The 25783-nt window shown below is 43.4% G+C and overlaps 1 protein-coding gene across 1 annotated transcript in view; it reads left to right on the top strand.

The window, feature by feature from the left end:
- Positions 1 to 1892: 1892 nt before the first annotated feature.
- The window catches only part of raver2 (ribonucleoprotein, PTB-binding 2), a 125779-nt gene continuing 101888 nt past the window's right edge, over positions 1893 to 25783 (top strand). The window contains exons 1-2 of the mRNA XM_056604114.1: positions 1893 to 2296; positions 16509 to 16575. Of these exons, the coding sequence (XP_056460089.1) occupies positions 2033 to 2296; positions 16509 to 16575 (331 nt within the window). The 5' untranslated portion in view covers positions 1893 to 2032. The remainder of the gene's footprint in view (positions 2297 to 16508; positions 16576 to 25783) is intronic.

The raw sequence follows: 25783 nt of genomic DNA, 5'->3' as shown, positions 1-25783 counted from the left end.
ACTTGCCTCCATCTGTCACTGGCTGCAGTTACATAATGTGTAAAAAACAACACCTCTTACAGATTTGTTTAATCGACTAACAATGGGGGTTTTAGATCAACTATGTTCTGTTTATTACATGGACTCAGTGAGCAACAATGGTCTATAAAACAAAGCCTGTGATTACAGACAACCACCAACAGGATTTGGTTTACTTTACTGTTTTAAAAAGGTTGTTTAAACCAACCTCCACCCCCTCAACTACATTCTCTCATCCTCCACACTCTCGCCTCCATTGCCTCACCTCCATCTTTTGTATCCCCTCAACCTCCACATCCACCCTCTCACCTCTACTCCCTCACCTCCACGAGCTCACAACCATGGCCTCACCTCTATTCCCTCACCTCCACCTCCTCACCTCCACCCTCTCAACTCTACCCCCTCACCTCCACCCTCTCAACTCTACACCAACACCTTCACCCTCTCAACTCAACCCCCTCACCTCCACCTGCTCACGACCATCCCCTCACAACCACCCCCTGACCTCCACATCCACCCCCTAGACTCCGCCACCCTACCTCTGCCAGAGTCTTTTTCTGGTTGATGTCGTCCCATTAATATTTACTCTCGCTGTCTCTACTGCTCTCGCTCTTTGACCTACAGCCGCTGACAACTGTGATTGTCTGGCTTGAGCTCTGCCAAAGGAAACCACCCACACACGGCAAACCAAGAAATAACGCGATAAGGAGATGATTTCACTACTTCTTCCTAGCGCCAGTAGAAGAAAAGCGCTAAATATATAATTTGAAATACATAATGGAGATATATGTGCCTACTGGCATTATTTATTGCCAATTGTGATAAGTACCTGTTCTATTTGTGACCATATGGTGTGTACATATATTGTGTGTGTGTGTATGTATAAGAGAGAGAGAGAGAGAGAGAGAGAGAGAGAGAGAGAGAGAGAGAGAGAGAGAGAGAGAGAGAGAGAGAGAGAGAGAGAGAGAGAGAGAGAGAGAGAGAGAGAGAGAGAGAGAGAGAGAGAGAGAGAGAGAGAGAGAGAGAGAGAGAGAGAGAGAGAGAGAGAGAGAGAGAGAGCTGTAGCTACTCCGCCATTGTAGGGACTCTGCATGGGAGCTCTGTACCCCACAGGGTGGCCAAGAGGCAGGTTTCCACCCACACGGTTTTCTGGCAGCAGACAGTCATGCCGGCTACTTGGCTTGTTGGTTGGCAGAGACTACATCACTAGGACAAAAGAAGGCTTGTCAAGTGAAGGAAAAGAGGATGGGAGAGGGGGGATAGATACCGCCAATCATTGATTGTATTTTTTGCAGATAGATACATACGTATCTCCAACAAACTTATTTTTCTGACCAAGACAAATATGGAGGCTAAACAGACAAAAGTTGATTTTCATGCAGTCTATTCGTTGTGTTTTTAAAGTGCTGAAATGGTTTTTGGAACAAGAATGTAGAAAACTCCACCTTGGTGCAATTTAGGAAATTTGGTTAAACCAACTATGTTTATTATCCAACATATTTTTATTTGCCTAAAACCAATGAAGTGCAGTTAAATAGAATGTGTTTTTGTTGTGAGGCAGGTGGGTTGATGCCCGTGCTGTTTATGTATGTATATATTATATGTGTGTGTGTGTGTGTGTGTGTGTGTGTGTGTGTGTGTGTGTGTGTGTGTGTGTGTGTGTGTGTGTGTGTGTGTGTGTGTGTGTGTGTGTGTGTGTGTGTGTGTGTGTCAGTGGGCGGTGGAGAACTGCAGCGCGTCGCTCATCATTCACTTTCAGAAGATCTCAATATTCATGACGCATCGATAATAGCTCGCACCTGTTCGTTCTTCCAACGGTTGGGGTCGCCATCGTCCGAGGTGAAGCCCTACACATGCTGGAAGGGAGCGGTGTACTTGAACTGCGCTGCCTTGCTTGTTCCTCTCGGTCTACATTTTTTCTTTCACTCTCTCACATGGGCGCAATAAAACACAGACGCCCACCTATCTCGCACTACCACTCCGCTCTCTCACTTTTATCCACACAACAGTCAAAATGGCGGCAGCCTCGTCCATCCCGCCGCCGACAGTCCACTCTTCTTCAGTTCGAGAAAATGTACTTTGTTCGGAGATGGACGGCCAAGAGACCCGACAGGAGCAGGATGCAGCCGGGTCATCCGACCCCCCGGGAGTCACGCTCCGCGACCTGCCGGATCTGGAGCCGGAGGAGATCGGGAAGAGGCTGGCCAAAACTCGCCAGGAGCTGAGCAACAGGAGGAAGATCCTGATCAAAAACCTACCGCAAGACACCACCAACCAGGTAGGCCTACACCTCCACACTCCATGCTGTCCGCAGGCAGTGGGATAATTTGGATGAAGTTGTAAAGCACCGCCTTCACGCCGACATGCTACTACCGAGTCAATCGATATAACTACAGTAATTACTAATGACTGAAGCAAATACAAAATCCACAATGAACCCTTATTTTATTCCCCCCCCTTATTCTATGTTTTTCTTCTTACGGTGTGATAACTTATAGCCTACCTTATAGACAGTCTTTAGCATAAGTGCAGCAAATATGAAGGCAATCAGCAAATAGAAGTGTGCCTCGCCTAACTGCGCATGTCAGCACGCGGATAGGGTTTACTGGGCGCATCAGGTAATGGAACAGAAGTGGAACACCTCCATCAATGCATTCCACACGTCATTGAATGTGGGCTAGGCCAGGCTACGCCAGCAAAATGTAGACATAGCCTATTCCGATTTTAGGCACACTATGAAAAGTTCATACACAAAATAATAGTAGGCCACTAATTTTGAATCTCTACCTTTACTTAATCATGACTATGGGGAGTGGTTTGTTCTAGGCTACACTTTGGTTTTATGGTTTTGGGTATTTTGATTTGACCCTAATTTGATTTGACCTTGCCATTATGTCTCACAATTGGATAAAAATCGATCAATAACTATGACTGATATTTCTGGAGTAACTGCTATCTCGAGAGTAGCTGTACTCCTGCTCTTATGGATTCTAATTTGCTTATTGTTCCCTCTTGTAGATGTTGGCATATCTTACTACAGTATGAGTGGGTTGGTAGCAGCTATCGATATTGAAGGACGCAAGCAATTTCCTTTCAGATAAAAAGGGTAAAAGTGTGAATATATTTTTTTTTTGTCGTTGTCGACATCCGAAATAAAATACCACAAAGGAACTCCCTTGATATTCCTTATGTATACTATTACTTTATTGCTGTGTGCAGAAATTTTGGGGACCAGGGGCTCAAGCGAAAAAAAGGGCAGATCTGTTGCTGCTTACACACATATCCTGCATTGGTACAACATATCCTGCATTGGTATCCTGAAAAAAGACTACGCCTAAGGTAGCATTTTCAATGGCGGAAATGTAAATGACCTGGGTGAATCAGGCATAGAATATCGGCATTTTCGCACTTCACGTTAGTGGGCGTGTTGATGACGCTTTGGTCTGCATTTGCATGTCAGAGTGGCACCCTAAAATCAGCCTGTTGCCTTTTGTTTGCTTAAAGGTTAAAAAAAGACCTACCTTACTAAAAGGTAGGTCTTATCATAACCCTAAAAGTACACTTCATACAATAAATTACAATACATGAGTTCACAGCTGCACGCATATAGAAAATTATTTTTTATTGTTATTATTTGCAACAGTTAGCTGAACATTATGGGGTCCTGGCCTACCACTTCCTCTTTTCCCATTTAAACAAAGAAATCAACTACATTTGTGTTCAGTGTTCTATGTGAAATACACTCTCTTTCTTCGGTAACGCAGTCGTTCGCGCACCTTTCTTCTTTGTCGTTTCTTCTATCTGTTTTATCTTGTCTCTAACTCATGCTCCAATCTTTCATCGATCAATGTGGATGTTGTGGATCCAACGGATATATGATTTATCGCTGCAGCAACATTTAAGATGATCACGATGAGTTCTGCCCGTTCTGCCTGCGTGCTGTCTGCGGTCAAACCAAAACAGACCAGAATGACAGCGGCCGTACTTATCCTGCATCTTGCAAACTTATTGTGTGTTCCAGATGCCTCGTACAAGTGCAAGTGTTGAAATCTCCACGTTTCTTGCAGCATTTCACGGAGGAACGCCCCCTTTTGGTCGATCCCACCCGGGATTGTAAGAGTATACCGAGTTCGGTGAGGCTGACCGTTCACCGTAGCAAAAATGTCTGCGCCCGTAAAGAGATTTATTTTCTATGTATTTGTACCATGCTGGTCATTTTAATTTAGATTGTAAATGCTCTTATACACTTGATTACATGGGTTTTTGGATTGTCGGGGCCCTTAAAGTAGTAAACGATTATTAATGCTACTTTAACAGCACAGACAAAACCCAGTCTAAACTAGCTGGAAAAAGTGTGTAGTTCAAAACTTGACGCAACTTTTACTTCTTCGCCACCTACAGACTTGAATCATCCACGACCATTCAAAAATGCCATGTTATAAGATAAGATAAGATACAACTTTATTAATCCCCCGTAGGAGAAATTAGTTTACTGCAAAAACAGCCCAGCAGCAGTGCAAGAACACAGGATAAAATGACAATGCAATAAATACAATAAATACAAAGTGCTAATGCATAAGTAGACGCTTATAGTTAAAATAGGGACAGAAACAAGACAAACCGAAACAACATCATGATGGGTGATGCATATACACATATATACGCAATAGGGATGGGCGTGAGGAATCGATTACTCGAGTACTCCTCATTACAAATGAACTCGAGTTTGCATATACACACACAGACAAGTTTTCTGAAGCAAATGTATACATTTTCTGTGTGGCACCACTGGCGCGTGCCGTGCACAAAGCAAATGAAATGTATCAAAATTCTGTGCGGCGCCGCGCCGTGTGTGCACAACGCCAGAATTCAAAAAGTTAAGAGATGGCGGTTAGAGCAAAGGGCAGCGGAGTATTGAAATACTTCACAGAAATAGGAGATCATAAGGTGAAATGTCATATGCCAAGCGAAATTGAGCTACCAGAGTACTACAAGTACTATGCGGCAACATATGCTCCTGAAACACGGTGAGTTTGGGAAAGCAGACCCGCAGCAACCAAGTGTGTCGGTTATTTTCACCGCCGCAAGACGCAGCTGTAATCCCGGCCGTGTATAGAAGATCACAACGCTGAGTATTTTTTTAGTTCATTTGCTGCCGGTTTATTTGCAGCTTTAAATTATTTGCAATGGTTAGGCTACTTGTTTCGTTTTTTTTTTAAAAACCGTTACAGGCCTTTGTTCGACGTGATTTAAATTGTGAGACGTATATTTATTTTTGCAAGGAAAATGTGTTTTGAACGTTTGCCAAAATAAATAATGAATAATCGGAAAACTCGTGACTGTTTTGATTGCGAATAAGCATTACATGTTTGGTTGGTAATATTGCCGTTCATCATCAGGCCAATTCCTGCTGCAGATGCGTTGCATTCTAAAAATAGATTAGTTTTAAACGAGTACTCGATTGATCCTCGAGGAATTCTTTCGATCACTCGAGTTTGGAATTTACTATCCGTACCCATCCCTTATACGCATACCTAAACACACACACATGCATATGCAAACACATAGACATACACAAACACATCATCAGGCACTGTTGAACAGCCTAATGGCTGCCGGCACAAAGGAGCACCTGAAGCGCTCTGTCTTGCACCTGGGGATCATGAACCTGTGGCTGAAGGTGCTCCTCATCTGCCGCAGCTCAGCATGGAGGGGATGGGAGGGGTTGCCCAGGATGGACTTGAATTTGTCCCTCATCCTCCTCTCCACCACCACCTCCAGACTGTCCAGCTCAAGTCCCACCACAGAGCTGGCTTTCCTAACAAGCTTGTTGAGTCTGTTTGACTCCCCAGCCTTGATGCCTCCTCCCCAGCACGCCCCAGCGAAGAACAGCGTGCTGGCTACCACAGACAGATAAAATGTCCTTAGCAGCCTGCCACACACGTCAAACGACCTGAGCCTTCTGAGGAGGAAGAGTCTGCTCTGACTCTTCCGGTAGAGGGCCTCTGTGTTGTCAGACCAGTCCAGTTTATTGTTGATGTGTACTCCAAGGAACTTACTACGAGTCCACCGTCTCAATCACCACATCTGACGTACTGTGGCCTGCTGAAAAGTTAGTCACCAATCCAGGCCACCATGTCGGGGTTTACCTGCATTGCTGAGAACTTCTTCTCAAGCAGGGGAGGCTGGATAGTATTGAACGCACTGGAGAAGTCGAAGAACATGACTCTCACTGAGCTCCCCGGCTTCTCCAGGTGTGAGTAAGCCCTGTGCAGCAGGTAAATGATGGCGTCGTCCACTCTGAGATGGGCCTGGTACACGAGTTTGCAGTGGGTCCATGGAGTCACACACCTGGGGCCTGAGGTGCTGTAGAACCAGTCTTTCGAAAGTCTTCATGATGTGCGAGATCAGCACCATGAAGACATTTGACTGGGGGAACCGGAGCATCGGAGGCAGGGCTTCTTCTTCAGAGGTCTATTAGCTTTCATACGGCATAGGAATGATAATGGTAATAATGGAGTTTTATTCATTATTTAGTAATTAATCATGAAATTATTAGTCATTAAGGGATGCAATCAATTGTTGTGTTTAAAACTGCCATAGTGTTTCACATGCGAGGCATGGACAATTTTATGATTAGCCTATGAAACGTTATACTTAAGGATTTCACATTACTAAAACTCTATTGAGTTCACTCAAAATGGCATCGTCAACAAAAATCCCATGATGTATTCTGTTGGACAGTTCTGTTGTTTTGACCAATCCAATCATATCATTGCTTTGCTTAAGAAACAAAGCAAGTGTAGCTTAATTCAATCCAACAGAACCTACAGCAAACATAAACTTCCATGTTGCCCCACAAAAACACGGCGGCATAGTCCATCCCAAAGAAGAAAAAATCCGGAAATCGGGTTTCCGATGGAGGATTTTTTTGTTGAAAGAAAAAAAAGTTTTTATCGAAAGGACATCATCTAACATCAGTATTAAAATGTCATGATGACCTTGTTAAACAAAATGTATTTTGAAAATAAGCCTTTGGAATGGATTTATTTTGCCGGAAGCAAAAACTTGTCGTCCTTATCTTAGCGTCACTTAGCAGAATAAATGTCTTCCTTCGGTCCCTCAATTTTTTTTATTTGAAAGAATATCAGTTACACAAAACAACACTTAACACAACAGCTCAGCTGACTACTATGGAGTCAGAACAGTCTCATTATTAATGAATGCACAGAGAAGGATTCACAAATGTATTTTGTGATTTATACATAAATTACTCTCTTCTCACAAATACATTTCAATGCACACACAAATGGATATCGGCATGTATAAATGTAAAATAAATCCATACAAAAAATAAGTTTCACAAACATATTTCTGATCCACACACAAATATGTCTTGTTTTAAATAAAGGTAATATAAATCCATAAATATATTAATTTAAAAAAGATTTGCAATTTTCATAAAAAATGTATTTGGATGTTGTTACATTTATGTACAAACTGTTAAACTTGAATTTACAAGACGCTTTTCATTTGTGAGCTTGTTTGCATTTGTGTGTGAAACTGTCTGCATTTATGTGTGGATTTTTGAGACTCTCCTGACGTCGCTAGATTCACAAATGCATTTTTTTCAACAAGGAACTCTCTGTAGCCAATCAGATGCCTCCCTCGTTTTCAGCCAATCACATGGCTGCAGTTCCGACCTCTGAGTCCAGCCTCCGAGCCTCCCGGTTCTCTGTCAAATGTCTACTCTATCGGAAAGAACATGGTTTTTTGAATGATCGTACATAACAATCTCTAGGTGGTGAAGAAGTAAATGCTGCGTCACGACACTTTTTCCATCTAATTTCGACTGGGTTTTGGGATTATCGGTGCCGTTAAAGTAGTAAACGGCACCGACGTAAAAACCCAGTCACAGCAGTCATGTGGTTGACTGAAAACGAGGGAGGCATCTGATTGGCTACAGAGACTTCCTTGTTGAAAAAAATGCATTTGTGAATCTAGCGACGTCAGGAGAGTCTCAAAAATCCACACATAAATGCAGACAGTTTCACACACAAATGCAAACAAGCTCACAAATGAAAAGCGTCTTGTAAATTCAAGTTTAACAGTTTGTACATAAATGTAACAACATCCAAATACATTTTTTATGAAAATTGCAAATCTTTTTTAAATTAATATATTTTTGGATTTATATTACCTTTATTTAAAACAAGACATATTTGTGTGTGGATCAGAAATATGTTTGTGAAACTTATTTTTGTTTATGGATTTATTTTACATTTATACATGCCGATATCCATTTGTGTGTGCATTGAAATGTATTTGTGAGAAGAGAGTAATTTATGTATAAATCACAAAATACATTTGTGAATCCTTCTCTGTGCATTCATTAATAATGAGACTGTTCTGACTCCATAGACTACACTTACGGAAAGACATTGATTCAAACAACATGCGAACTGAGTGATGGGGGGGGGGGGGGGGGGGGGGGCGATAGCAGCGTCCACACGAATCCCCATGGCAATGATAAAATGAAGCTTTCACTGACTGGAGATTACAAAAATTTGAGCTGTCAGTTAAACGCGTTATTAACGGCGTTAACGCAAACAAAATTTAACGGCGTTAAAAAAGTATTTTATTTAAAAAAAAAAAAGTCTTTTTTTTTTTTTTTTTTTTCTTTGGCTCAAAACAAAGAAGCAGTAGCCTGACTGCTATGTTCAAATGACATTTGTTCAAAGCAGTCGTTTAATTGCACTATAGGCTCTTTTTTTGTATCGTCCTGTTTTGATCAGTATATGCCAATGTTGTTAAAAATAAAAAATCATTTGCACAAGGCAAGCCGATGCAATTCACCATGTTGATAAGAGAATTAAAATGAGAAGAATTATGGGACAAAAAAATCAAGGTATATTTAGCATAGAATTTTTTTTTGCGATTAATCGTGAGTTAACTATGACATTAATGCGATTAATCACGATTAAATATTTGAATCGCTTGACAGCTAATACACATTCATCGTGAGAAATGTTGTCAAAGCGCAATTGAATTATGAAACTTTAATCTTAAAACGGTGCATTTTCCACTGAGAATTAACAAGTTTTTGCTGTTTCCTCGGCCAGTCATACGTGAACACTGAACCAGGGAACGGTCAAATGGGTTGTTTTGTGTCATTTTGACCAATATCCTATTCCTTAGTTTAGGTCGGAGATCACGTTGTGCACCGAGACCCAGTGTTGACATTTTGTCCCGTGAGGTCATAGGCAACCCTAGAGGGAGTACACCTTGTCCAGTTCTTCGTCATCCGTTCGGTGTGCGGAACCTCCATCCACTCCGTCTCACGTTCCCCCCCTCCCTCCCATGGAGCCTGCTTAGGGACTGGTAACAAGCACTGTATCTCACTATGTCTGTGATCCAAGTCCGACACGGCCTCCGCTTACAGCCGGGGACATCTCATCTGGTGGGGGGGAGGAGAAGAGCAAAGGTGACAAGGCGAGGAGTAGAGAAGCAAACAGCGATGAAAGACCAGACAGACAAGGCAGTAGAGGCGTAGAGGGGGAGATGATGGAGTGAGAGGGGGAAGGAGAAGAAGAGGTGCCGTTGCAAGCCGAGAAAAGGAAGGCAAGGGAGCGAAGGGGATGACGATGACGAGAACATGTAGCTGATTGAGGATGTAAATGTATTCACGTTTGCAAGCTTTTCTAGTTTTACCTCCTAGGGCAGAAGGACATCTGCCATCCGTTCAGGTTTTCAATTATTCAGAGCAACAAAAAATATGCAAAGCCCAAATACATGTTGTGGACGTGCACGTGTGAGTGCATGAGTGTGTATGGGTGAATGTGTCAACCCATGATTATTTGCTCAGGCAGCTTTTTTTCTGACAGCAGGCAGCACTCACCGCCATGTTTGATACACACACACACACACACACACACACACACACACACACACACACACACACACACACACACACACACACACACACACACACACACACACACACACACACACACACACACACACACACACACACACCAAGATATATTTCACACTAGTTGTTTATGTCTTGACTAGGCTGTGTTTTCTTCCTTAGGGAAATAAAAAATGCTCAGGTACATATTTTTCTCTCTTTTCTCGTATACTTTCGAATGGACAGGGCTTGTTTCCAAGCGGTGTACAATCACCCATACACTGAAACATGCACGCACATGCATATGCACACTCGCTTTTTGTGCTCAGGTCTGCCCGTCATTGCAACTTATATAAATCCTGTTCAGTTTCTCTGTGCGATGGTGGCTCAGTTGTGTTTGTATTTCTGCCGTAGAACCTAAAGAAAATAAACTTGCCTGATTAAGAGGAGTTCACATTGGAGTCCCGGACCGTGTTCCATCCCGAACAAATCAAATGCCCAGTGGAATCTTTCCACATGGCTGTCACCAGAGCAGGGTAAACACAAGCGTGTGGCATGAATGATGCGCCGGTTCCATACACTATGGGATGGTAGGGCAGGGGGGCTACAGCATGCAAAAAGTATTATAGAATTCACCAGCTCTGACTGCACTCGGGCAATCCACGACTGAGATGGACCTATATGGCAGGTTTCCACCGGCGGGTGTGGTACAGTTCGATTTGCAAAGGTGCGGCCCGGTTCATGTTTCCCCCGCCAAAAGTGGGCAGGGTCCCGGCTGAGCCGTGGTGAGCCGTACTCATCTCACAGTACTCCTCCGTTGGGGTACTGAGACGTCTGAAAGGGTGCCAAGTGCCAACAAATTCAAGCTACACATGCAGTCTGTTGATTGGTCGACAGAGTCGGCGAAAGCTTCCCTTATTGAAGAAAATGTTGCGCAGAAGTTTGACATCCTTCTTGGATGTATATGTAAAATATTTATGCGCCATATTACATATAAAATGGCATACTTTTGAATCTTTAATATGTTCCTTTCCTACATCGTTGCTCTTTTTTCATTATGTTGTGTGCTTCTTTTTCTTCGATTTAATAGCAAGCTACAATGTGTTGGGCTTCTATGAGGTCACGATGCTTACGTAGCTGCTGCAACTATCGCCATCTGGCTTTAACCCCGTCCTACCATCAGGGTACGTCGGCGGTGGAAACGCAAGCCGTAACTGAGCTGGGCCAAACCGCACCTTCACTACTGGGCCAAGGCGGGCTGGGCCGAAGTGCACCCGCCAGTGGAAATGTGCCATTAATCAATTTCATGAGCTACACCTGTGTTAACTCTGCCCCTCATGTAGTGTGTGTGTGTGTGTGTGTGTGTGTGTGTGTGTGTGTGTGTGTGTGTGTGTGTGTGTGTGTGTGTGTGTGTGTGTGTGTGTGTGTGTGTGTGTGTGTGTGTGTGTGTGTGGTACTGGTGGCGAGCGGGAAGGCCAGCCTTAATGCGGGTTCACAGGGCTGAAGCTCTCCATCTTCTAAGGCAATCTGTCATGCTTTGCTTAGCTTAGCCGTCTTTTGGAAATGAGCTGAATCCCGTGTTGAGCTCAGAAGAGATATCCAAATTAAATCGGTTTTAGATTTTTTTCCGTGTGTGGGTTGAAGTTGTTTTCTGAAAAGCATTTAGCCAAAATGCACCCAAGGATATAATTCTTGCTTGGACGTTATTTCCAGGCTTTCAAAATGCTGTGTTTTGACAACAATTTCATAGCAATGTATTTTTAAGGTCATATCCAGCCCTGTTAAGTATTCAATTTCCTTGCTTTTACCATTAGCATCTTGAGTGGTTTCCGGTTCCACAAGACAACATTTTGTACACTAATGAGTATCACATTATTAAATATGTTTGTCTAAACAATTTTAAAAGAATCACAAGTGAATTCCATCAGGATGATGGAATTCACTTGTGATGCATTTAAAATTGTTAGGAAAGCAATGCAAATCACAAACACACACATTTGATTGAGCACTAGGGGGTTAAGCCACAGAGCCTAACCCCCTCGATTTAGGCCCTGTCCACACCTACAAATACTATCCCCCCCCCGTTTTCCTTGGCAGTGTAACAGGAATTTCACACTGGGACCTGGTTTCAAAAGAGCAGGCAACGAGAACACCGGGTCCTTCTTGACGGCCGGCCTAAACGTGCACGACTCCTGCGTTTTTACACAAAAATCGTAGCCGTGTGGACAGGGCGTAATCCAGCTGGTAGTTTTCAAGCCTCTAACATGCTTTTGTGTGTTCGTGTGCCAGTGTGCATGGAGGAAATTGTTGAATTAGCTGTTTTGCTTTGCTCCTCTGTGTTTGTGTGTTTGTGGGTGTGTGCTGTTTCATTGTGTTTGTGTGTATGCTTGTAAGTTAATGGTGCACATTTTGTTAAGAGTTGTCATCTCTTACATTGACGTGTTTGGGATACATGCTGTGAATGGCTGGAGCCGCCTGTCTCTCTTGGCCAAGGCACCCACCACCCAGCATCCGCTACCCGCCGTACCCGCCGTACTGTCACCCTGCATAATACCCAGCCTGTTCTCACGCATTAGAGACAATTTGCATTAGGAACAGATTAGCCACAAATGTGCCTGTAACGGTTATCTCGTTACTTGTTTGGCCAGTTTTCTTGGCCAAAATTTAGGGAGATATCACGTTTTTTGTTGTATAAAGGTGTTTTGAACAATATAAAGTGACATAGATTGACATCGTATTGGTATCACTTACGTTAGCATTGTGGGCAATACAATAATAATAATATTCACAACAGAATACTGTTGTCCATCACGGTTGTTGTGGTCCACCTCCGTTCATTCTGTGTTATTATTGACTGTATTTATTTAATATCTTTCTTTCATTTTCATTAATGATAAAGACGAGGAACAATTTTCCACTACTGTTGTCCAAAGATAATTGTATTCTATACCTTTATGAAGTACTGCAACCATGGCACATAAAAATGTATTGACAATGGATATGTGATGGATATCAGTAATGTTTCATAGAAAAGCTTGTTTCACTGCTAACATCTGTGCCTGTTGCTCCAGTCTCGGCACACACAGCGGGTCAAGGAGAGACCTACTGGTGTAATTTAAATTTATATTCAGCAATTACTAGAGGTTTCCCTCAGCTTTTTCAGAGCGGGTCATCTTGAAAAGGAAAGCATGTTATAATTATGATGAAAACTAGACCGTCAGTCGCTATATAATGAATTAACAAAGTAGTTATCTATCCCTCAGAGATGTGCATGTCCACTGGATTGTCCTTCCCTTCTATATTTAAGTCCATTCGATTTGTCAACACCTCTTTTTGCTGTGTCTGATTGGAACTTGTGCAAGATAACTTTCATGTACAATACACCTCAGCCAATCCTAACTCTTTGATTTACGGTCTACCCAAACGCATAGAGCTGTTAACAGATAACAGTTCCTCAGGAAGCACCTTCCCACCCAGCCTCCCCTGAATATGGCTCACGCCCAAAGCCCCCTCTCACCGACGTATGCACATTCAACAAATCTCATTCCATGCATAGCTTCATCAAACGAGGACCCTTGGGATTGACGTCACTCTGACCTTGAGTTTCAGAGTGTATTTGAATGTGTTTTAACCTTCTGGTATACAAATGTCTTGTCAAAGCCTAAATGAGTTTCTTTGCTCCAACTAAAATGCATGTGAGGAGAGGGAGGCAGTAGTAGCGATGGACACCTTTGCGTTCAAACAGCACTGATTTCCTATAAAATGAAATCTGTAGTGATCTGGTTCCTTTTCTCTCTGTACTTCCTTAGTCCACCCCTGCCCTCATTGTGGCTCCTCTCTGGCCACACATTGACCATCGACCTCAGCTTAGCCTTACAGCCTGGCCTCACTCATCTCTCCCAGGCACACCGCCTTGCAGAACACTGATCCTAGAGCCAGCCTAACCTCATCCTACCGTCCCCCGAACCCCACCCTAGCTTTGCCCTAACCCCAGCCTACAATTACCTTACTTTACCCCACCGTAGCTTCCCCCATACGACAGGCCAAGTTTCACCCGACGGAACTGAGCCGTAGCTTCACCCAACCCCGAGCCTTGCTTTAACCAAACCCCATCTTAGCTTCAACCTACATAACCAAACCTCAGCTTTACCTTATGTAAACCCACACCAGCTCGACCCTAACCCTACCTTAGCTTCACCCTGACCCCACCTTAGCTTCCATCTATCCCCACCCTAGCATGGACCGGGCCTCTGCCGGTCCATGCCACAGGGAATTAAATGTTTGATGTGAAGAAAATGTCATCAAAGTGCAGTGCTGTTAGTCCCAGGCGTGTTGTTCAGTCAGATCAGAAGTCAGACATAGAGCGCTCTAAATGGAACAGTTCCACCGTGGAAATACCTCCAGGCCAGCTGACTTTCATATCACTCGCACACACGGCACCAGGCCCAGGGCGGCATTTGATGCTTGGGGGCTGACATGGTCTTCTTGGAAATGTCAACCTGATATTCTGCTGAGTGGTGTGGTCATTCGTCATTATAAACAGGCTGTAGACCAACAGAAATATATACACTTGAAAAGATATCAAGTAAAACCAACTCTGGCCCAACAGACATCTACTGTAACACATACTGCTTTCAATCCAAGCTTTAGTGTGTTTCAATGACATGTCAGTAAACACATATATTGTACAATGGTTCACTCGTTGCCATCGATTCCCATGGCAGTGTACCACATTCATACAATGCCTGTAAGAATTACTAATGATTGAATCAACAGCTTTTTCTTCCTGGCAGAAAACTGAGCGTAGGTTATCTGACCATTGATATATGATATATTCTGTTTGTAGCCCCTAAAATACCTGCTTTGTCATTCTCAGTGTTGCTCTAAAAACTCCTTTTTGAAATAATTACTTCAGCTATTTTCTTGCATGTCTGCAGTGCTATAGTGGGCCGCCACACTTTGTAACAAACGACTGGAAGCCTTCCCTCTCTCTTGATTGTGTTGATCATCGTCAGCGTCTACTGACACGGCCGCTGTGCAAGAGTAAATACCAGAGGTCTGGTTCACACCCAGCCTATGGCTCCTTCTGCACACTGCATGAGGGGGGGATGTGGCAGAAAAAGGGGGATAACGCGGGCTAGGACAGACTTTATGCTACTGCAAATCTTTGGGGAGGAATCTCTTGTCATATGAATGGTTTTATAAGAATTTGATTGCCAAGGAGCTCTTGGAGGGCGAAGCAATAGTAAGATAAGAGTTGGGTGATTGCATCTACGTGTCTACGTGTGTATTGCATCTACGTATTTGGCTGTGTTCACATCAACACATGGAATACAATTACGAAAATAAATGGAGTGACATGACATCAGAATGCAATTCTTCGTTATTAGCAAAAATGTCTATTCTAATTATTTTAATATGTCAGATCGATCAACTGGAAAGGGAAAGTTCTTATATCATTAAAAAAACGAGACCCATTATTCACGACCAGCTGTACAGCTGTGGGATGCTTGGGAGGTTCTGTGATCATCCAAAAGCTTGGTTCTGTATAGGGATCGACCGATATATCGGTCGGCCGATATTATCGGCCGATATTCGCGTTTTTTACGTGTATCGGTATCGGCCGATATGCGGCCGATTTTCGGCGATATTTTTTTCGCAAATTATTATTATTTTTTTACTTGTTCTACCTCACCTGTTTTTACTATTTGTTAAATATAGTTTTTTATATTGAAGTTCAATAAATGTTCCTTTTTTTTAATTGAGACTTGTAACATTTGTTATCAGTGTAATTTTTATGATTGAGGGAGCAAAAAAAAAAAAAAAAAAAAAAAAAAAAAAGTATCGGCTCGAAATATCGGTATCGGCGTATCGGCGTATCGGCTAAGGCTGATTAAAAAAATATCGGTATCGTATCGGCCCTAAAAAATCTGTATCGGTCGATCCCTAGTTCTGTAAGCAGTGCCACTCAGGGAACCCCTCGAGCCGTCAGTTGCTATCCACAGGCAAAACTCCACCTGCAGGCCCTAGTCTACTACGAATGTGGTGACTCAAAGATCCAGCTCATTCAACGCTCTCTCTCTCTCTCTCCCTCCTTGCTGTCCCAATGGCAGGCAAACGCAAGGACCTTTCCACCATGGTAGTCCTACCGTTGTGTGTGTGTGAGGGTAGGGCTGCTCTCTGGTTCTAAACAAGTGGGTAATTTCTGACTTTGATGTGCTGCATACAGGGAGACTCTTCAGAGGCCTTCAGACCCAGCCTCTAATTACACACACTCTGCCGAAAGCCGAAAGGGGAGAACATTTCATCTCTCCGAGATAGCCTTCTTTTTTGTGATAAAGTATCCCCAAGAAGTGAAATGGGAATGGAATGATATATTTCTGTCTGTGAAGTCCATTTTGTGCCGGGCCTTGTCTCCATGGACGTAAAGGAAGAATTACCTCGGTGCAACCTACTGAGAAAAGCGATGTATTTGGTTAGGGTTCAATGTGTGAGAAATGTGTCATTGTTATTCATATGTATAAACATATCCCCTGCCATAAACACTGTTTCTCTCCCACTTTTTGTCTTTTTCTCGCAGGAAGTCCATGAATTTCTGAAGGAGTACGAACTGAAGTACTGCTTTGTGGACCGCAACAAGGGCACCGGTAAGGCCTTGGGACCAAGCCCTGCACATGCACACACACATCAACGTACATGATCAGACACACAGTAGCCCTTTACACCCAAGTGGGTCCAAGGGGAAACACCAGCACACAGACACAGTGGACCCTTTGGCCCTGGGGTGTGCTTGCGGTCCCGAGGAAGTCTTAGATAGCGTTTATATTTAGCGCAGTGTGGTCGACCGGGCCAGGCACCTGAAACAGAACCCTACCATGGCGGGAGGGGCGCCGTAAACAGCTGAGATATCAAAGAGGCCAGCGTTGTGCAAGAGATTCACGGCATTTTGACAGCAAAACGAGAGGCTGATGAAAAACAAGGAGCCTCAAGGGCCGCTGGAGCATTTGGATCTCCTAACAAGGGCTCCCCTGCTAGGAGCGCTTGGTGCGGCCGCATCCATGACCCCTGATGGACGGGGCGAGCGAGAACATCTATCTTTTGGTTCAATCAGAGGCTCTGTCACACCATGTTGTTCCGTTGTCGTTGCATGAAAGTTGATGTTTGTAATAGTATGTTTTTTACGTCCGATTATCCTTTTTATATTATGATGGATAAGTAGGATTCAGTATTGCATTCTAAACTTTGTTTTTGAAAGAAACTTTGGGGTTAAAAGAGATCAAGGGAGAGAGTTTGTGTTTATCGATCTGCTAGGCAATTGGCGTGCAAATCTCCAGGTCTGTCCAGAGGGAGGGCCGGTAGGGGGGAGGGCGGGAGACATTTACACACCTGCCACAATACAACCCTGTTCTTTCCTTATTTTATTATATATTTTACTTATTATTATTTTTTTAATATTATTATTATAGCAACTTCGGTCCTGGTGAAAGGCGCTATTAAGATCCAACGTGTTGTATCGTAAGCAATAGCAATATGAAGAAATTAGAAATGCATGACAAATAAACCAAACATTCTCTGATCCATCTCTTTATATATTTTTTATATTAATTTGATAAATTATTCAAACAATATTTTGCTAAATTCAAAAGTATGACGTTGAAGGGACTCTTTAGAGAGAGAGAGGGCCGAAAGTTTATTGCAGTGCTCGCCGGGCGGAGTATCTATGATAATTTTTTAATGCGCTTTTTAAACATGCCATTAGAGCTTGGGCATTTATGTGTATCTACATAAGAGGTGTGAATGTCAATAGCTGATTTCTGACATGTCCTCCGCACTTTATTATAATTTTTACATCAGGAGATTCGACCCTGAGGGTGATTCAGACTTGATGCCTTATATGCAGACATCGGTGTCATTCAGATATCAGTAAAATATCTGGATGGTTATGTGGTGGGCTTGTAAGGGGCGGGATATGAGGTAGGGTCTCAGTTCTCAGTTCTCAGTTGCTGCCGTGTCTAGTCGTGTCGTGTCGAGTCGAGTTTAGTCGAGCTACATGTGCGGTGGAAAAGCGGCATAACTGTACATTAAAGAGTATTTTCTGCTCAATCTACAAGGTTTAACAACTGCTTTCTCCTCCTCGACTGTATGTTTACTTTGTATACAGTGCAAAGGCTTGATAAACATACTCCGCCTCATCTTCTTCTTTTTTTGGTGGAGAACCTGTGCCACATAGAGGCCTTGAATATGTAGTACAGCGTTTATACAGCTATATACGTTTTTGTCCGTCTTTACGGAGAGATACCTGAAACGCTGCCAAGGAAAACGGAAGGGGAAAATAATGTTTTCGCCCATGTGGACGGGACCTCAATGACATGCAAATGCAGACCGATGCGTCATCAACACGCCCACTCAAGTGGTGCGAGAATTACAGATTTTCTACTCCTCATTCACATTTAAGGTAATTTACATTTCCTCTGGAGAAAATTCTACATCAGGGGTACTATTTTTTTCAGGGTAGAAGGTCAGGATAAGTTATTCACACATACGGCCCATCAGGAGAATATCAGGACTAGAACATATGTCTGGATGCAGGGCCGCCACTCCCCATATGCAGAGTACGCAGGGTGCGTAGGGCCCGAAGTACATGGCGGGGAACCCAAAAAGAAGGTTGCTAAAGATTCATGAAAATTATTACATTATTACATTAAAAGATATAGATAAATAAGTTATGAACAGGCCAACCGTTGTTTTTTCTTAAAGGTCCCATGGCATGCTACTTTATGGATGCTTTAAAATAGGTATTAGTGGGCCCCCAACACAGTATTTGAAGACATTCCCGAAATTCATCCGGGGTGCAGAATTACAGCTACTACGAGCCAGTCGCACATAGAGCTTTCCTTTAACACGCCGTTTTGGTGTCTGTAGCTTTAATGCAAATGAGGAGAGAGGCGGGTCAAGGAGGAGGATGGGGGTGTGGCCCTGAGAAGCATGGGGCCACGGTACCATGCGCTGTTGTTTACAGTGGATGTATCGCAATGGCGAGGCGCTCACCGCCTTTGGCCATATTCTGTAAATATTCTAGAACACTCCGGGTGCTCTGGCGGTTCCTGGAGCTCTATATCTAAATAATATCATATTATATATTATCACGGCCAAAAGCTGTGTGCGCCTCCAGACAATATTATGATTCTCAAACGACTGTGTCGGGCAGGGCTCCAGGCTAACTTTTTCACAGGTAACACTGGTGCCACCTAGCTCTTCATTTGGTAGCACCAAAACAAATTAGGTAGCACCATATTTTTTTTTTTGTGAACGGGAGTTCCTCTTTAGTGATGTTATAGGCGGTGTTAAACTTGATGATCATTTCTGCATTCTCCGTCGAGCGATTGCTCTCAACTATCCTATTAAATGAGGTGGGGAGGGGCTGGGAGCTTTGTGTGATGCAGCGGTCCCTGCACGTCTTGTGCTTTTGGCTTTCGTTGTGTAATTTTAATGACTGAACTTTGAATTGTGTAGAACCTTTTTCGCCAACCTGTCACTGTCGTCTTCAGAAGAAGAATCTGAGATTCTTGTCGCTTCCTCTGCTAACCCTTCTCCACCACCACCAACAACAGTAGGGGTGCAATGGATCAGAAAACTCACGGTTCGGATCGTGTCACGGTTTTTGAGTCACGGGTCGGATCATTTTCGGATCAACAACAGTAAAAAAGATAACGAGACAAATGTGACTTTAAATAAAATCTTCAAATGTGTAAAAACAAAATAAAGTAAAAAAATTGGTAATAATCCTGCTTCCTTTAAAGGGACTCTCACCTTTGTTGCATTTGAGAATTACAGCACATTCAAATCATCCCGCCTTCCTCCAATGCCCCACCCCCTAAGCGTTATTTTTTTTACAAAAGTTCTAGACTCCCATGGGTTGTGTTTAGACTCCCAGGGGTCATAATATCTACCAGGGGTCTAGTAAACAATAAATTTAGCAGGTGGCTCACTGTCATTTTATGGGCTTCGTGTGATACCGTTTTGAGGCCCCATGTTGAAGGACAGTGGTCCCACTGAGTATAAGAAAGGTGTATGAGCATTACAAACAGAGTAGCGGGACAACGTAGCGTCTGAGTCCGAAATGGGTCCCGTAATCGGACTGAGTGTGGCGGTTGGTTGCCAACGGTCTGGAGGTCTTCCTGGAGCTCCAGAGTAGCGGGACAACGTCGCGTCTGAGTCCGAAATGGGTCCCGTAATCGGACTGAGTGGTGCGGTTGGGTGACAATGGTCTGGAGGTCTTCCTGGAGCTCCAGAGTAGCGGGACAACGTCGCATCTGAGTCCGAAATGGGTGCGGTAATCGGACTGAGTGGTGCGGTTGGGTGCCAACGGTCTGGAGGTCTTCCTGGAGCTCCAGAGTAGCGGGACAACTTCGCGTCTGAGTCCGAAACGGGTCCCCTAATCGGACTGAGTGGTGCGGTTGGTTGCCAACGGTCTGGAGGTCCTGAGAATCATCCAGGGGAGCGGGACCACTTGGCTTCTGAGGCCGAATCGGGTCCCCTTGTCGGACTGAATGGTGCAGTTGGTGGCCAACAGTCTGGAGGTCTTCCTGAGGCTCCAGAGGAGGGTAACTCTGTGAGTCTGAGTCCGAGATGAGTCCCCTAATCGGACTGAATGGTGCAGTTGGTGGCCAACAGTCTGGAGGTCTTCCTGAGGCTCCAGAGGAGGGTAACTCTGTGAGTCCGAGTCCGAGATGAGCCCCCTAATCGGACTGAATGGTGCAGTTGGTGGCCAACAGTCTGGAGGTCTTCCTGAGGCTCCAGAGGAGGGTAACTCTGTGAGTCTGAGTCCGAGATGAGTCCCCTAATCGGACTGAATGGTGCAGTTTCAGTACGCCGTGGACCACTTTAGTCTGCCATCGTCAGTCGCTACAGTCGCTACGGTCGCTACTCGCTACTGTCTGCCGTGGAATCAAAACAAACCCTCTAGTTGAGGACGCGCCTTGATGACGCGGGCCCGAATGCGCCACAAGAAGCAGACGGAAAACCTTATATATCCATGCAGCAAACAGACAGGTCTGTCGGCCAATAAGGTCCTTCGGTCCGAAGAATTTTATTGGTTGAAGTTTTCACGAAATATTATGAGAGTAAAATAATTGTTTGTTTTTACTCCTGGTGGGTCTGTCTTGCATATTAGAGTGTTATTACCTTATTAATACCAATTTAACCTTATCCAAAAAAAGTGTAAAAATGCAACAAAGGTGAGAGTCCCTTTAAGCATAGTCAATATTTAAAAAAATTGCAATCTGAGGCATTATTCCTTCTTCTTTTTAACATGGATAGTAAATAATCCCTAACTCTGGATTTACAACTTTAAATTCAGGATGTCTGCATTGCCTGGGGAGAGTTTAGAGACTGCACTCTCCCAAGACAATGCAGACATCCTCATCTTCTTTTTTTTTCATCAAGTATGGTAGCGAAATACAGTTTCTGATGTGTTTCATTTGGCATGTTGTAAATCCATTGATTTCAGTTGGAAGACTCATTGCTCATTGCAAGGGTAATTTCGCTCGGTTCTAGCCCTACTGTTGATATGGAGAACCGAGCGAAAAGACTACAACCAAACATAAATATGACCGCTTCCGGTTCCGGTTTCCGGTTAAAAAACAACTGCTTTTTTTATCAGCCGATCCGCGGATCACTTGCGTACCGAACCGTGAGGGTTGATCCGTACGAATCACAGGAAACCCGTGAACCGTTGCACCACTAAAGAACAGCCTCATTTGTTTCCTCTGGCACATTTTTTTTCTTAAAATAATCGTCTATCGACCTTTTCATATTGTATCTGCTTTGTTTACTTTTTTGTGCGTGCTGCGTGCGCAGCAAGACTGTGCATGTGTAGTGTGCAGACCATAGACTGTAAAAGGTGCAGACAGACAGGCAGGCAGAGACAGGGAGCGAGAGAGAGTAGTGGACTCGTAGGAATGAGCCAGAAAGTAAGATTTTATTATCAACCACAACCGCGGGAGTGGGGAGAGAAAGAAAAAAAACAAAAACGATTTTGTTTTTTTCAATCGTCCTCCTGCAAGTAGCACCGGAGCGACCTCTTTAAATTTTAACTTGCACCTTAAGAAATTAGGTCGCATATGCGACCTAATAGGTCGCACTCTGGAGCCCTGCATGGGATCTTTAATTGTGTACCTTTTCACTCAAATTGGGCAGATTACATGTTTTTACCTAATATGTAAAAGAGTCCCCCCCCCTGCTTCCCTGAATTGGTACAGCCTTCAAAGCTCTCCTCTTTTCACATCGGAGGCGGAGCATCCTTTCTTAGCGCATTCAAACATATCTACGGTCAACAATGGGAAAAGAACGCTTAAGTGGAACATGGGGTGTCTTATGATGACATGATGATCAGGAAAAGTCGTCGTGCACCTTATAAAGCCTCCTGCAGCTGCTGAGAATGCACACGCAATTTAGTATTGCACACTATCCAACAGTTACAGTTCTGCATAGTGTAGGGAAAATACTTTGAGGTCATTTCTGGGTGTGTGAAAAATAGTTTTGTGTGTTGTTTGTTTTGATGACTTCCTTTTTTTCCCTATTCATGTGCATTATTCTTTTCGTTCATCTTTGGAGCCTGCAATTGTTATTGTAATGCTGCTGTTAAGAAATTATTATACATGACTTATATATTATTTATTACTTTATATATTACTGATGGTGCTGCTTTTGAGGCTGTTATTTTGATACTCTATGATGACGTGTGTGTGTGTGTGTGTGTGTGTGTGTGTGTGTGTGTGTGTGTGTGTGTGTGTGTGTGTGTGTGTGTGTGTGTGTGTGTGTGTGTGTGTGTGTGTGTGTGTGTGTGTGTGTGTGTTTGGGGGGGGCTCCCTGACCAATTCATGACCAATTATGCTTAGGGCCTCCAAAAGCTTAGAAGCGGCCCTGTTTGAAAGCAGCTATTGTGTCATGGAAGTGTGTTTGTATGCGTGTGTGTGGCTAGCTGGTTGGTCTTTGCTTGTAATTTCGAATCTCCAAAACAACGTGTGTGTGTGTGTGTGTGTGTGTGTGTGTGTGTGTGTGTGTGTGTGTGTGTGTGTGTGTGTGTGTGTGTGTGTGTGTGTGTGTGTTTCCGCTAGAACAGTGGTTTTCAAACTGTGGGGCGCGCCCCCCCTGGGGGGCGCCAGAGTTCTTCAGGGGGGGCGCGACGTGAGAAAAAAATAAACCCGAAAAAAACCCTTAAAGACGATGATTCAAATCATCAGTCGTACTTCAACTGTAGAAGTAACATAACTAAATCAATTTTCAACCGTTTATCTTCGTGCAAACCATTTAACAAATCTACACGCTTGTATCTTCAATAATATCTAAACAGAATTTCGATATCATTTAAAATGTCTTCAGAATCACAGTTTTAGTTTCATACCGCTTCGTTTTCAGCTGTTTTCATTGAAGACGTCAGCCCATTCTGATACACCTACTTCTAGACATCGTAACTCATTCCTTTTTCATAGCATTTATACTTTTTTCAGAATCACAGTTTTAGTTTCAAACTGGCGTCGTTTTCAGTTGCTTATAATAATTTAGGTCACCATAGCAACGCCGGTAAACAAACCCCGCCGAATAGTCGAATCTCTGGACTGAAAAAGCAGATCTGATTCGACTCAGAAAATTCTGAGTCTGGGACCCTGAATGAATCTGTAAACTGGCAGTTTACACAGATTAAGATGTTCAAATGTATTTAAAAAAGGTTCAGCTAAAACATGCTCAGATAAAGTTGTTAAATTGTGTTGTTTAAAAACGCAAAAAGATGTTGTAATGTTTCAGAAATATGTTTAAAAAATATGTTAAAAAATTTGTTTCAAATGTTTCAAAAATATGTTCCAAATGTTTTAAAATTATGATCAGAGATGTTTGAAATGTGTAAAATAATTAAAATAGCTTTCAAAACACAGGTATTTAGAAATAAAAATTGGGGGGGGGGGCTCAGCTGAATTTTTTTCTCTGAGGGGGGGCTCACTCTCTCACACTTTGAAAACCTCTGCGCTAGAAGAAAATGGAAAAAAATCGGTCGGATATTGTCCGTGTTTATTGCACTTAAAAAAATTGATAGGCAGGCTATATACAGAAGAAGAAGTGTGTGATCATATTTTGATTCGCCATGGTTGTTAAATACCGGTACTCCGCAAAGCTTGCCGCCGGCTTTCGCTAGCTGGCCGCCGTTTAGTTCATAAACCTACGGTAGTCTATAGCGATCAATTTGAGCGAGTGCACGAAATGTAACAACTTATTTATTTTATCACACAGGCTACGCTACAATCAAAACCCTCATTGTTTTACATTAATTGGCTAAACAAATGACTACTGTAGCATATTTAAACACAATTCAAATGAACACATTAAAAAGTATTCCTGCTCAATTTAAAAGGTTGAATCTCTTCGTGACTGAATGTTTGTATACAGCGCGCATGCTGTATGCGCGCAGCGGCGCAGGGTTGATGCGCTCCACTTCTTTCTGTGGAGAACCAGCGCCTTGAATATTCCGCATAAAACGAAACCGGATCGTTTTCGCCCGTTTCGGCTCCGTGTGGATGGGGCCTTATTTCCAATCGGTCATTCTGAACGGAGACATTTACAATTTTCGGTCCTCCTCATTTTTTTCCGGTAATTACCGGACAACGGGAACGCTGTGTGTGTGTGTGTGTGTGTGTGTGTGTGTGTGTGTGTGTGTGTGTGTGTGTGTGTGTGTGTGTGTGTGTGTGTGTGTGTGTGTGTGTGTGTGTGTGTGTGTGTGTGTGTGTGTGTGTGTGTGTGTGTGTGTGTGTGTGTGTGAGACAGCCTTCATGGCAGCTGGGAAGCGTCTCCCCAACCAACTGTTTATATAGTCTATCCAAGTCTCTCTTGCACCATCTCTTGCTCTTTCTCTCTCTCACCCTCTCTCTCTCTTTACACCAGCTCCTCCATCTTTTTTTCATCCTCCCTTTTTTAACGCCTACATTTCTTTCTACATCTACATTTGTTTTTCTTCTCTCTAAAATGGCAACGCCCCCTCTATCTTCATTTCTCCAAACTTAGCCTAAAATCTTTATCTGTTTCTCCCGGACTCTCCTGTCCTCTCTTTCTCATTCTCTCTCGCTCTTATCTCTCTCTATTTCTGTCTTGGTCTCTCTGTCTCTCCGTCTTTCTCTCCGTCTCTCTATTGGCCTGACTCTCTCTCTATTGGCCTCTCTCTCTGTCCTCTCTGTCTGTTTCTCTCTCTCTCTCTCTGTTCCTCATGTAAACACCAAGCTCTCTAGCCGATATCCTATCCCAGATGTTCCCGTCTGGTGTGTTTATTGAGACCTTACACCAGGGGTTGGCAACTGGCGGCCCCCGGGCCATAACTGACATAATATCTGGCCCTACGGACCTATATCGAATATTGATATCTGGTAGCTTAAATGTAAAGGGCCAGATACAGTTAACTTATATATTATATTATATATATTATTTATAGTTTTGGAATTTAAATCGATCAACTCCTGCTAGCAATCCCGTGAGGTTAGAGACACAGCCCTCACTGTCACGCGTCAACTGCGAGGGCCTGAGCGGGAGTTACTGGAAAATATGCAATATTAAATGAAAGGGAATCCCCCTCTATAGGCCTATATAAAACAGCCATGGCAACCCGACATTATGTATTTTTGTGTGATTACTGCACGTAGAGAAAGGCAGGAACTGTTGACAAAAGTCCACGAAAGATTTAACACACTAAGCCCTGAGACTCTTATGAGGCTACTTCGCCTACCGCTCTTCCGACGGTGCGTAGGCTAGGAACGGAGGTTTGTTTGTGTGCGCAGTCAGTCAGCACCCGCCGTTGTGTGTGTGTGTGTGTGG

The sequence above is a fragment of the Gadus chalcogrammus genome, chromosome 12, assembly GCF_026213295.1.
Source record: "Gadus chalcogrammus isolate NIFS_2021 chromosome 12, NIFS_Gcha_1.0, whole genome shotgun sequence".
Classification (NCBI taxonomy): Eukaryota; Metazoa; Chordata; class Actinopteri; order Gadiformes; family Gadidae; genus Gadus; species Gadus chalcogrammus.
Note: the sequence above shows the minus strand (reverse complement) of the source record. Positions and strands in the feature narration are given on the sequence as shown.